The 13,271-nt window shown below is 36.4% G+C and overlaps 1 protein-coding gene and 1 long non-coding RNA gene across 18 annotated transcripts; one reads left to right on the top strand and one right to left on the bottom strand.

The window, feature by feature from the left end:
* Positions 1-564: 564 nt before the first annotated feature.
* On the top strand, positions 565-5,846 carry LOC133710083 (uncharacterized). 10 transcript variants are annotated; one of them, XM_062136072.1, is made up of 9 exons: positions 572-811; positions 959-1,138; positions 1,233-1,341; positions 1,687-1,911; positions 2,013-2,093; positions 3,543-3,656; positions 4,303-4,359; positions 4,999-5,064; positions 5,565-5,846. In XM_062136072.1, exons 5-9 carry the CDS (start codon positions 2,085-2,087, stop codon positions 5,640-5,642), a joined length of 324 nt encoding a protein of 107 aa, XP_061992056.1. In that variant the 5' UTR covers positions 572-811; positions 959-1,138; positions 1,233-1,341; positions 1,687-1,911; positions 2,013-2,084; the 3' UTR covers positions 5,643-5,846. The 10 variants fall into 10 exon arrangements, with proteins under 10 accessions (XP_061992117.1, XP_061992101.1, XP_061992080.1 ...); XM_062136133.1 differs by having other exon boundaries at positions 565-1,138; positions 5,570-5,846; XM_062136087.1 differs by having other exon boundaries at positions 572-1,138; positions 1,820-1,911.
* Positions 5,847-8,102: 2,256 nt separating this feature from the next.
* On the bottom strand, positions 8,103-10,997 carry LOC133710067 (uncharacterized). Of its 8 annotated transcripts, XR_009846512.1 has the most exons (6): positions 10,659-10,996; positions 10,286-10,456; positions 9,902-10,117; positions 9,230-9,341; positions 8,691-8,761; positions 8,103-8,545 (listed from the first exon to the last, which is right to left on the bottom strand). It is a non-coding gene; the product is annotated as an uncharacterized LOC133710067 (long non-coding RNA). The 8 variants fall into 8 exon arrangements; XR_009846496.1 differs by having other exon boundaries at positions 8,103-8,761; XR_009846511.1 differs by having other exon boundaries at positions 8,103-8,761; positions 9,248-9,341.
* Positions 10,998-13,271: the final 2,274 nt, after the last annotated feature.

The following is a 13,271-nucleotide window of genomic DNA, read 5'->3' as shown; positions in this document are numbered from 1 at the left end:
CCTTTAGTTTCGTCAATTCTCTACTAATTTATTCATTAATTAGATAAATCGTACGTGCAACGTCAAATTAAGGCGTGTTACTTAAGTTAAATGTGGCATTATATTAAAACAAATCTATCTCAAATTTTATAGTTATTTATAATGTGAAAATATATGATTGAAATGATACATAGCATCAACTGTCAGAAATAACATTAATTAATTTAGAATTATGTTGAGAGTTATGGTGAAAATAATAGTGAGAATTATGATGAGAATAATGGTGAGAGTTAGTGACTTCATAGGTTATGAGAGTTAGGAAGGTTAAAGGTTATTGTAAAGGTCTAATACTTATGTTCGTTGTAATTGTCATACTTATGGCATTGTCTAGTGTAGACCTATATAAGTAGGATAGTCTAGTTGAGTAAGGTGTAGAGGAGTATTTTGTAGAAGTGTTATACTTTATTAATTATCGGGTATTTTGAGTCTCCTCCATATTCCTCTCTAGAAGCTTTGTACATGTCTTTAGACTGTACATCTCCCATATTGTGTGTCATTCATGCATCATATATATCTCCTTACCCCAAATTTAGTTTTTTATATTTACGTCACTACAAAAAAGAATTGCATTGGCTTCACTACTTTGCGTCAGCAAGCAATTGCCGTCGCCAATAGTTGCCTATTTGCATCGGCAAAATTGGGCCGTCGCGAAAATATGGGAGGTCTGCCACTGCGTTAATGTGCCGTGGTAATAGCTGTCGCAAAACAATGATCTATGCTTCGGTAAAACTTTGCCGACGCAAAGCATTTTGTAAATTGCTGCTGCATGGAGGTGCCGTTGCGTTAATACTTATTTTGAGAAGCCCACTTATTCGATTAGAAAAACACAGTCTCTCTTTCTCTCTCTCTTCCTCCATTTGAAGCCTTCAGCTTTGTTTCTATTCTCTCTGGATCTGACTCGTAGCCGATTAATCTCCAGGCCTCGACCAATCGTTAATTGAGGTTAGAAGTTGCTCGGATTTTGGTCAAATTGAAAACCCAAGCTTGAGCCCTTCGATCTCTCTCTTCGTCAAACCCTAAAATTTCATTCCCAGATGCCAAGTTTTCTGCCAGTCTAGTCCCTGTCGAATCTATGCCTTATCTCCAGGCCTCCACCAAGGTAGTCTCTATTCCAACTTTTCCTTGTTCTCATTGATGTTGTTTCTGAATTTGATCTATTTTGATTTGGGTTTTTTGGGGCAAAATGGACCCAGATGGCTTTGGAATCCCATACATTTGGATCGTACAAAATCGACAGCAGGGAAGTGTTTTACGACACTAATCTATCGTATGCCTTGGTTAATTTGCGCTCTGTTGTTTCTGGTACCGTTCTTACTCTCTTATACTTATTAGAAATTTAGAATGTAGAAATAAGTATAAAAGTTGCAAACTTGATGACCAATTTCCCTCTTTTCTCTGCATGTCAAATCCTTTTGTTTTTGGTTTGAATTGAAATGGTGTTTTGGGTTCAGTCAAGACATTGTTTTGCTTATGAAAGTTGGAAAATTTCTTTCTTCTAGTGACTTTTGGTTGCTTGTAAAGAATGGTATATATGTGTTGAACTACTTGATTGACTGGATTTCATTTTTGAGTATGCATAACCATTATAGAAGAAAAGTGTTCCTCACTATGCTTGAATTTGGGTTTCTTTTGACACTGGAATGTAAGCAAATAATGGCCTGGTAGTTCCAATACTAATTAAGCACATACTGGATGGACCCTGTTGAACATTCTACATGTGTGTACATCTGCGTATTGGAAACATGATCGTGCAGTGTATGTGTTTGTATGCTTGCACTAGCATGCCTATCCATTCCAGAGTATTTGGATGAAGCCTCTTTTGCATGCAACTATATGAGTAGCAAGTTTCTGTGGAATCATATACTTAATTTGGTAAGTTGTTCAATTTGTTTGATTTGACATCATGTACATGTGCTTGTCTGCCCAAAGCATGAAGTAAAGCGCTTTGTTGATCTCACTGTTGATGATACCAGTGATCTTTGGATAATAGCCAAAAGGTTGGCAGTCGGCTTGAGAGCTACCACAAAGCAACATCTCTAACATTGATGATTCAAGTAAGTAGCCAAGGCCTTTTGATTAATAAATTCGATTTTTTTTTCTTCTGTTTGATCTGGTATTTAGTCAATTATTTTGCTCTGGATATCTGTTACTGAAATCACTTGTTGACTAAGAGAACACTTAGTACATTATATACAAATGCATTTGACACTTAATTAATAGGACAAGTTCAAATGCTCAATCGGATTCATTGTGCCATGAATGCAAGCTGCTTAAATAGGATAACTAACTTATCCTTTAGCATATGAAGCTTCAAATTTGGGGTACAACTAATGTTTTTTATTTTTTGTCAAATGCAAATGTATTTTCTAATCAAAATTTTGTCATGCTTATAGTAACCAAGAACTCTCTTTGAGTCTAGAGTTTCTCTTTTTCTATTATTACTAGGGAGGCAAGGAGTATAGAAACTGTCCACGGACTTTCTGGTCTTACTTTGGTTTGTATTGCAGTCTCCTATTGGTTTTCTTTCTTCTCTTTTAGTCGTTTATGCTTAGCAGGTAACACAACTGTTTGATTAGCAAAATTTCTTTTATTGTGCACCTTCTGGAATATGCTATTCACAGATGTGTGGTGTTCTCCTGACCTAGATTTCATCATAACCGTGTCATCTTATGAAGCAGTTTTGAAGTCTTGGTAGTCTATATTGTCCCTATATGGAACAATTTCTACAGCAACTACAAATTAGCAGCAGGTGCTGAATTGGGGGAAAAGGGCACTTTAGTCATTAGTCAGGGTGGGATATTGACAGAGCGGCAACTACATAAGCAGTAGCTAATGGTTGGGGCATCTGTACCTTGGCCTTCATATAGTACATAACAAAGTGGCTTAAGATTTGAAACATTTCTACCACATACTTAGGGTTGAATTCTTGAAGCAATGAAATTGTTGCTCTTATGCTTCTGTAGCAGTTAAATATTAGAATGAGTCAACAGAATTAATCTTCTTTCAAGTTTATGGTTAATCCTTGGAATGTTTGCTGGTCAAATTAGGGTTCAGAGAATATAGTGTCAAAGATCAACCAACTCCATCCTGTCACTTTTATGCATAGATTCTTGCAATACAATACTGATGATGTAGCTAATTTACTTAATAATACCTATTTATACAGTGAAAGAAAAAAATTGGGAAATATCTTTATGAGATTTCGTATTAGGTAGAAACCCCGGAGCCTCTCCTCACTCTAGCCCGTCTTGTGATGCTAATTTTGTCTTGCTTGTTTGTGATTTTCTTCTCCTCACGTAGCCAGGAGATAATGATACAATGGCCTCTGGCTTTTATGTTTATGACTTTATCAACTGCTCATAACAAGATGGTTATTCATGACTCATGTGATATGATTTTTTTTTTTTTTAAATTTTCGATAATTTAAATATCCTGTATTGTTAACTTTCTATGTACCTGGGCTAACAGAACCTTATTTCCTTGCCTATATTATTATATTGCAGGTGTATGGATGGGGCCGAGGGGAACATGGTAGACTTGGTTTCGGCGATAATGATAAGAGCAGTAAAATGGTCCCGCAAAAGGTTCATCTTTTAGCTGGGGAGGATATCGTTCAGGTACCAATTATATTGTTTTCCTTGCAAATCCTCTGATAGCTTTGCTTAGTTGGAACTTAGAATACATGGAAACCTATTTGAGTATATAAAGTCAGTGCAGTGACTGACACGTCAGGGGAGGTGGGTCCTGGACTAGTTCTAAGTTCTAACAATGCTTTTGTGGTCGATGGTGATAGACAGCAAATGATGTTAGGATTTCAGATATATTTTCTAACAAAGTTCTTATTCTGTTTTTTCGTAAGACCAAAAAGGGGTTTCATGTATTCTGATTTGGGAATTCCAAATCGACTAATTAAAGATGTTAGCTGTTTCTCCATATCAGTTTTGGTAGAATGGGTGAAAAAGAGGAAAGAGATCATCTTAGTGTGCTAGCCTAAGACATTATTTCATGATTTGAATCTCATTTTTGGCACTATGCCTTATAGTCTGAGTCAGAACATCTGTCAATGTTTCCTACCATTTGAAATAGACAATGATGCACTTGGCTTCTTCATCATTTGATTGAATGGTCTATGAACGACACGTTGTCTTTTGCCCATTGTCAATTGTTTCTCTTGTTTTGACTGCTCTGAAGCTCCTGCACGCTGTAGTAGTAATCTCAACTACTTTAACAGCTTGAGATAACTCTTGCTTAATTGTGATATAGGTGTCTTGTGGAGGCACTCACTCTGCTGCATTAACACGTGATGGGCGCATTTTCTCGGTAAGAAACTCTTACTGCCGTCATTAAGCTGAAAAATGCAAGTTCCCAGAATATCAATAACACTATTGAAAGACCTCTGTTGAAACTAAAAATGACTCTGAAACTTGCAAGAATGATCTGTTATCAGGCTTTCACCTTAGTGTGCATCTCGGTGACAGTGTTAGGTGTTTATCAGTTGATGGTAAGAATCATGAAGATTTGGATATCTATAGTAACACTGAGGAGAAATCTAGACATTCACTTTATAGCAAATACTTATAAAAAGAAGGAAAAAACGAAAAGAAAAGGTTGTGCTAAAATAAACAAAAATAACTGTGACAGTAAAGGCTTTCATAGTTTAAAGGTTCACCAATCATCATCCAAAATGTCATACCATTGTACTTGATTATTGTGCAGTGGAGGGAGGGGTTGTGCTTGATGAGAGATTTGCTTCAGTGATTTAGTGACTGGGTATAAACTTGATTTCAACTAGTTGATAAAAAAGTAGTACGTGTTTCTTAGTTTTCTCTTTGATTTCTGCCCTTCCATTTCATTATCAGTCGGCCTTCTTGGTGGTTTTTCTTTTAGGTTTTCTATCTGATAAAAGAAAATCAGAACTTATGTCTTGTGATGCTTATGCTTGAGCCTTATTCTATACAGATATTTTGTAAGGAGCCATTCTTCTATGGACATGATAACTACGATCAGCTAGTGAAACTAGCAAAGGTATGCATGCCGTTCATGAATCTGTCTTGGCAAAGGTTACTGAATACAAATTGTCTTGGCAACCAATACACGAGTATGAAATTGCATCTGTTTTGGTATGCCCTGTTATGAGTTAATGACTTATCCTCAGCTTTGGTTACTGGTTAGTCAAGGATATTGCTCAGTTTTGTACCCTGAAAAGTCTAAGTGATAATGCTACTTCAATTTCTCTCATGATATGAATTTAGGAGTTCAAATTATAGCTTAAACTCTAGTGCTATTTCATTTTGGTTAATTTTATATGCCTTTTGTCTTAGTATGACACTTCTGCCTAAGATGAAGCAGTTTTATATGTTTTTTATCTGCAATATTGTCAATGTGTTCAAGTCTCTCCTTATATGTGGTGGCATCAAATCTGGTTCAAGTCTCTCTTTGCAGATTTTGTTGAATCACAAGTTTCACATTTTCAAATACTTGTCTTAAATCTACTGATTTTGTTTACAAGAACTGAATTTTTACAGTGTAGGACCTATTGCTATAGAGAGAAGAAGAGTGGTGGAGAAGGAGATAGACACAAAGAAGAACATAGCTATCAATGAATGAATGAAGCAAAGAAGAATACCAATGCGGTTGAACTTATGCGCTTGAATTCTGATTATGTAGGTCATGATACTTAGCCTACTGAGCGTCAACATTATGTATTTTAATTTTTGAATGTTTTTGTATTTTCAAGATTGGTGAAGTTGTATGAAATGTATAGAAATAATGTGAAAAAAACATATGAAATTATGATTTATATGGCTTCTTTTGCTCAAAATAGAAAATCTGGTATGCAAATTTGCATGCCAGGTTTTTTTTTAATCAATAGTATGCATTTTTGCGACGGCAACATTGCCGTCGCCAATGACCTTTGGCGACGGCAAAATTGTTGTTGGCGTCGCCATTATGCCGTCGCCAAAAATCATGCGACGGCGTAATTGCCGTCGCAAATAGCAATGGCGACCCCACCAACGACAACGGCAATTTTGCCGTCGCCGTTGGTCTTTTGCGACGGCAATTTGGCTTTTGGCGACGGCCTTGCGCCGTGGCAAATTGAATTCTTTTTTGTAGTGCGTTTCCGCTGTTATCCAACAAAGAGGAGCACTGTACATGTCTTTGGACTGTACATCTCCCATATTGTGTGTCATTTATGTATTATATATCCCTACCCAAAGATTAGTTTTCAATATTTTGGCTTCCGCTGATATCCAACATCAACAATGTATGAGATATGAAATGAGTAGTCATTAATGAAGACAATTAAGCTTATTGATTTTTCTTTGTACGTTTCCGTACTAGTACTGTAGTGTTCATCTTTAAAGCAGGAGGAGATGATCTGGCTGTACTGTTGTAATGACCAAAGATTTTGATTCCTGTAATGACACAGATCCTATCATGTATACAACAATTGGACCGGCACTGATCGAAATCTAGACCACTAACAATCACTACTTTATTAGAACTATCGGCGACCACTGCCACCGTACGTGAACAGAAGCTAGCCATTCAAAACGTACTGCAGCTCCACATACATAAGCTCTTGCTCATGGTAATGGTGCTACTCCTAAACCTAAAGCTTCGACCTTGGAGTCAACCCCAGTTAATTGGTGAAATAGGGGAACCTACCCCACAACACTCATTATCGTTTAAGTTTCAAGAACTGAAATTAATATCTGCGATATTTTCGATATATCCCTCGATATCTCTCTTTTTGGAGAAACTGATATATCATAGGAGGAAAATATCTTATCTTCCACCGTTTCTGCGAAATTTCTCCGATATCTTCAAATATCCTCGATATATAAGATATATCCCAATAAAATGAAGAAATATTTGTACAATCTGATGGAAAAATAAAAAATAGAAAAAAATCTCAGTTATTCACTGATAAACATACATCATTGAACATGCATATGGAGGTTATGTTGGGGTGTAAAATTTTAATACCGGTTTATAATAAGGATATGGCCTAATAAAGAGGCAAATTAACCTGTTTGGAAAAAATACCTCGAAGTGAAACATTGGAAGATAGATTTGGGTAAAGAGAAATCCCCTCAAAGCGAATCTAAGTGAGGAGAAATCCTCTCAAGACAAATCTAGGTGAGGAGTAATTCTCTAAATGCAAATCTGTGTGAGGAAAGTGTAAGATCAAATATGGACATAACACATATCATCATAAAGTAATTGATGATTAGCTTAATATCAATCCTAGTTTAACATGGATACAAACAGTGAATCAATACTAGTGACTTAATGAAGTAGTGTATCAATTCATTAAGGATAGTAATCCATTGCTTAGTCTACAAGAAAGGCTACAAGTTGTGATACATTAGGAATCTAACAGTGAAACCTAAACCGATGAGGAATGCTTTAATGGGAAGCTTCTTGTGAGGGTTAAGTCACCTATATATATACAGATGAATTGGTCCCTGATTACTACCACGACTATTGCATATTGTTCTGTCCATTGAGAAGCAAGTTGGTAAGTAACAGAAGACCACATTCAGTGATCGAGTTAAGCAGTTGCATAAGATGGCACTACACCAAAAATTCAATCAGACGACAGTTTTTCACTGTCGTTTGATTATAAGGTTTGCTGTTGACTATCTCAATGTCGTCTGTTGTCTATCTCAATGCCGTCTGATACATGAATCAGACAATACCAGAAAACTGTCGTCTGATAAAATTTAGTACAACAGCAGTTACTACCCAGTCCATTGTCTGAATACCACAAAGAACAACAGCTCGTTATATACTTATTGTTGTCTGAAGGCTGGGTCACACAACAGGGGCCTTATACTTGCTGTTGTTTGAAGGCTGATTCAGACAACATGTAGTTGCGAATCTCATTGTCTATCCATTATCGATACTGTAGATTTCTCTAAAAAACTGTTGTTTGAGTTTTTATTGGACAATGGTTTTGATATAGTCTTGTTGTGCTGAAATGGCTCTAACAACCGTTTTTGCTATCCATTTAGTTGTGTTTAACTCCCTTGGACAATTGTCTTTACTGAGTTGAGTGGTATAAAAGTGACTAATATTCAACTAGAAGCAACTTTGATACATATAATAAACTCCAATAGATCCACCAAAGACAAGTACATAAAGCATTAATCCATTTCATTGGCTTAACAAACTTCCAAGTTTCATAAGCTTTACATGATGATAAAGAAGAATACAATTTGTTGGGTGTTCCAAGCTTGATCTCCAGACTCCAATGACTGCCCATTGCCTTTCATTTCCACCATCTCAATTCAAAGCCTTAAAGCAATTTGATACAAAATTTCCCATAAGTAGTTGATCTACAAATTATAGCAAAGATGTTGGTACAATCACAAGGATATAAAAGGATTTTTAAATCATTAATAAACAATTTACGAGGATATAAAAGGAGTCTGTAATGGACTGAATATATTCCCGGTTGGATGTTCTCAAGTTTCAGGGCTTCCACAAGGATGATTTCCTGAAAGATTGAATAGAGTCTTAGAGCTGATCGAGTCTTATCATTGTACTTGAGCTTAATCAGAAAAACATGCCAGAAAACTCAATTTTCCTACTATATATTGTGAAGCTGCCATTCAAGAATGATGAAAGAAACATTTTCTTACCCTGCTTTCTAGAAAAACAAGGTGGGATGAAATGAAAACATCAAATGCAGCAACAGATAAGTAATCAATTCCTACATTTCCCAAAAAAAAAAAAAAAAGGCACAATTGAGAATTCATCCGTACTACCCTTTCCAAGCAATGATAGGTCAAAGGTAAGTACCAAGAAAAACATGCAGAATTGAAAAATGACTATCAGAATTCAAAAATGACTAAAATCACAAACACAGTTTTGCACACAGTACAGAGCACATGGGATAGCTCATGACTTTAGGTGTCAATTATATAGTTATAACCATCAGTGCATACATAGTTATAACCAATCAACCAACCATTCCATATATGGAGGACTGGAAGACAACTAAAATCACAAGAAACAATGTTTTACGACACACTATACAGCATATGGGATGCCTCAAGTAACTTTTGGTGTCAATTACATTGCTTTTCTTTTCTTCCTCCAAATTCTTCAGTTACAAATTTCATCACAGATATAACTGTACTCTTTAAAACTAAAACAAGTGATAGTGCATGGTTACTACCTGTTCATATTCACTTACGGTGTCAAGACCAGCAATGCCAAGGTCTAAAGCAATACGGGCAGTGGGGTGCTGGACCTATTCATCCATGGAAACACATTCATCTGCAACCACACTATGCAACATACGAAAAACAAGTTAGATGATATGAAATTGTAAGTCATGAGTTCCACAAGTTATTTCATCCATTCAAAGTTCAAAGACAAGGTCTGTCCATCTCTAGTACCAACTATGTCAACAACCCATTTCAGATCAACTTTTCCCCCAAATGTATGTATGTATAGCACAAAATGAACTAGGAAAGAGTTATTAAAGCACATACAGAATGGAGCAGCTTAAACAAAATGACTTTATTTTGTTATTTTCCTTGAGAAACTAGGTTAGTTTTCCAGGTGGACAGAATATCTAAGAGCAGCTTTTCTATCCAACCAAACATGCTCGAAAGACTTGAAATGCTTCTGTTTCTTTTCTTTCTTTAAAATAGACGTATTTAATTGAGCTTCAAGCATAAGTGATAAAATTCTTTGACGAAATTTTATATCCGTATTTCAGACTGTATCCAAATGAGGGAGTATCTAAGAATCATAAGTCTCTGCTAGAACTTAGAAGATACAGCTTCCTCACATAAATAATGATGGCTCCAACATAAATGTTAGGTAAATATAGTATATATACCACGATATGGCACTAATGCTGCAACTTTTGCCTGCACTTTTGTTTCCCGGAATTAGTACCTTCTATGAATATTTCCTTATCTTCTTGTAGATAAGGAAATATTCACGAAGAGGCAGCCAATCAACCCCTTTACGAGCAAACCAGTTGCCTCTTAAGACACGCCGGTTTTCTCCATCCCAATAAACAGGGAAACAATGCCGCTTCACTAAACAATACCTGCAGCAATTATTCAACTCAAATGATTATCCCAAAACTAGTAGGAGTTGGATTATTTCACGTTTAAACGTTGCCGTTACTAAACAACAAAGTATCTTAGATGCTAGGACATTCCATATATTAGCTCGAATTTTTCCATATGAGTCTAGTTAGGAAAAGAAGGCATACTTCATAAAGCCCTCCCTTAACAAGGACACCGACTCTCTCTTCTTCCTCTTCATACAATGGAACCGAACGAGCCTTCTCATCCACTTTCTTACTGGAACTAGGCCCCTGTTTCAGACCTTCACTGCATTCTGCACTCTCTCTCCACCAACAAGAAAGCAATTCTTCCTCCCTCTACATTGTGCAAATCAAACCACCATCTAATCAAACCAATTCCAACAGAAACATCTCAAATTTAGCTCTAAATCATAACAAAACAACCAACCTGCAAGAAGGTACTAACCTGTCATGACCCGAGCTCTAAGAATACCAACATTAACAATCAAAATCAGCATAAAATCAAAATCAGGAAGGAAAAGAAAGAGGGATTGGGTACCTTTTGGCAAAGTCGGAGAATGATTGAATGAGAAGTCGTCGTCTAGTGGTCGAAACTCCTGCAGATCGGTCTGAGCGTGTTGAAAAGATGGCCGGAGATCGAAGAGGATTAAGGAACAACGACGTCGTAGCTTTGGGGGTCGCGTGCAGTGGCCGGTGATTTCGATCGAGGGCGAGGTGGCTAGGTTTCATTCTTCGTCGCCTGGGCTATCTTTTGGTGGTGGCGGTGTCAAAAGTCGATGGCCAAAAGTCAAGCTTTCCTGCGTGACAGAGATAAGGTGAGAGAGAGCGAGAGAGAGGCTTGTGCGGCCGAGAGAGAGAAGGAGAAAATGAGATTGGCTAGGGTTCTTTGTCTTAAATACTAGTCAACGTGAAATGAAGAATTTGGTTGAATGGAGGAAGTGAAAATTGAAAATTTTGCCAAAGTGTGAAATAGCGCGCTAGCAAATTGAACCGTAAAACTCCGACAACAGCAATGCAAGTACACAGTCTGAAAGAGAGTGGCACAACAGATAACTAAAAAACTGTTGTGTGAATCAAAACAATCAGACAACATCTTTTTCAACCATTGTATTAATAACAATTACACAACAGACACCTAATAACAGTTGTGTGATTGAAAATAATCAGACAACAGCAAAAATCAACCATTGTATAAATGAACCTTGGACAACATCACGTAATAACTGTTGTCTGAATCGACTCATTCAGACAACATCAAAAAAATCAACCATTGTCTGAAATGATTTTGCACAAGAGCCAAGAAAAAACTATTGTTGGATTCGAAAACTTAGACGACAGAATATTTTTTGCTGTCGACTGATTATTTCAGACGACAGTTAAAATGTTTGCTGTCGTCTGATTAAAAAATTGGTGTAGTGTGGAATCTATGACAGTAATTGCAGAAGGTAAGCCTTGATCCTTTTATGATTGTTGTGCATATGTTGTGAGCATGTAACTATGGTTTTACAATTGGTATCAGAGCATAGGCTCACAAATATGAAAAATCGTTTTAGGGTTTTGCAAAACAAACATAAATTTTTTTTAAGGGTTTTTGCTTTACGGGTCAAGTAACTGATCAGGTTACTGACCAAGTCACTGGTCATGTAACTGATCAGGTACCTGACCAAGTAAGTAACTGACCAGGTAACTGACCAAGTAACTGGTCAGGTACCTGATCAAGGTAAGTTACTTAAATCGATTGCTGCATCTGGTTAAATATCAAATTCATGCTTCCGCTGTGATTTTTAGCAGCAAATTGGGGAAAAAGCAAAAACAGGTTTTTCTGTGAGATTGATTTCGATTCATAGCATGATAATTGAATTTTTGATTGTGCTCAAGAACCCTAGTTGCATTCCCGGCGTGCGTTAGGTTAGAGTAGATGGTGACCGGATGAAATTTACAATTTCTTGATTGTTCTGTGGTTTCTTGGAATCGAATCAATTTTGGTTATGCTTGAATATGCATGTTGAATTGATTGTTTATATGGTATTGCATCTGTGATCGTATGACGATGTATGAAGAACCAGAATCTCCCAAATTTTTACACATCGTTGAAATTGACAGATGCATGAGCTTAAATTTCTTATAAAGACAATGATCTGGATAGAATATAAAGTTAAAGAGCTCATACGTTTTGTGGTTTTCTGTTGGCATAAGTGATTATGATGCACAAAGCATCCTTCATTGATGTTGGCAGAAAACACTGATCAGGTACATGTAACTGATCAAGTAACTGACCAAGTAACTGTACCTGATCGAGTAACAAAACTGAAATTGTGTTTTGTGTTTTAAAACTATGCTTCAGTTTTATCTTCCAAAGAAGTGGTTAAGTATGGTTTTAGAATACAAAACAGCAGTATGCATGCTTGATGAAAATAAATACGGATACTTAGAAATTTTTCTTCTGTCTAAAGATGTGGATAAATTTCTTTGGATAACTTGTTTTCATTGAACATGGCATATTGATAAAGAACTCCAGGATGTTATGCTTATGCTCAAAAGTGTTGCTTAACATTGTTTTTTGTTATGGACTGACATGAATGCAAGTATGGTTTGTTTAGGTTTTCTGTATGTTCTTGTTTTGATTGCTTAAAGCCAAATAAAACACAGAAAACTTAAAGTTATTTTCTTTACAAAATTGAGAACTCACATGAATTTTGTTTTGCTCCTTAGGTAACTCTTACATGAACTTGAACAGTGTCTTGATGTTAACTGGAACAAATTATAGAGCTTGGCTAGACTCCGTAGAAAACTACATGGGAATGCATGAAAACATAGACTATTGCTTCACTGAGGACAAACCTGAAGAGTTAACTGAAAAGAGCACTAAGAAGGAAATTGATCTTTACAAGATATAAGTGGCATAGATCCAATAGAATGGCTAAGAACCTCATTTGAACCTCTATGTCTAAGACTGTCAGGCGAAGTATTGAAGAGCCTGAGCTAGCATCAGATTTTCTGGAACACATAGGTGCTAAGTTTAAAGAAAGTGAAAAAGCAGAAGCAGCTAGGCTGACTAAAGAGTTTCATGATTTGAAGTACATGGGTTCAGGGGGAGTTAGAGAGCATATTATGAAGATGATCAATATAAATGGCAGACTCAGAGAGCTCT

The sequence above is a fragment of the Rosa rugosa genome, chromosome 1 (assembly GCF_958449725.1).
Source record: "Rosa rugosa chromosome 1, drRosRugo1.1, whole genome shotgun sequence".
Classification (NCBI taxonomy): domain Eukaryota; kingdom Viridiplantae; phylum Streptophyta; class Magnoliopsida; order Rosales; family Rosaceae; genus Rosa; species Rosa rugosa.
Note: the sequence above shows the minus strand (reverse complement) of the source record. Positions and strands in the feature narration are given on the sequence as shown.

What these genes read in the sequence shown, in the direction of transcription:
- LOC133710083 (XM_062136117.1), top strand. An exon ending in CTGGGGAGGATATCGTTCAG is followed by an intron (nt 3,657 to 4,302) that starts GTACCAATTATA and finishes ATTGTGATATAG; the next exon opens with GTGTCTTGTGGAGGCACTCA. An exon ending in AGCTAGTGAAACTAGCAAAG is followed by an intron (nt 5,065 to 5,564) that starts GTATGCATGCCG and finishes GAATTTTTACAG; the next exon opens with TGTAGGACCTATTGCTATAG.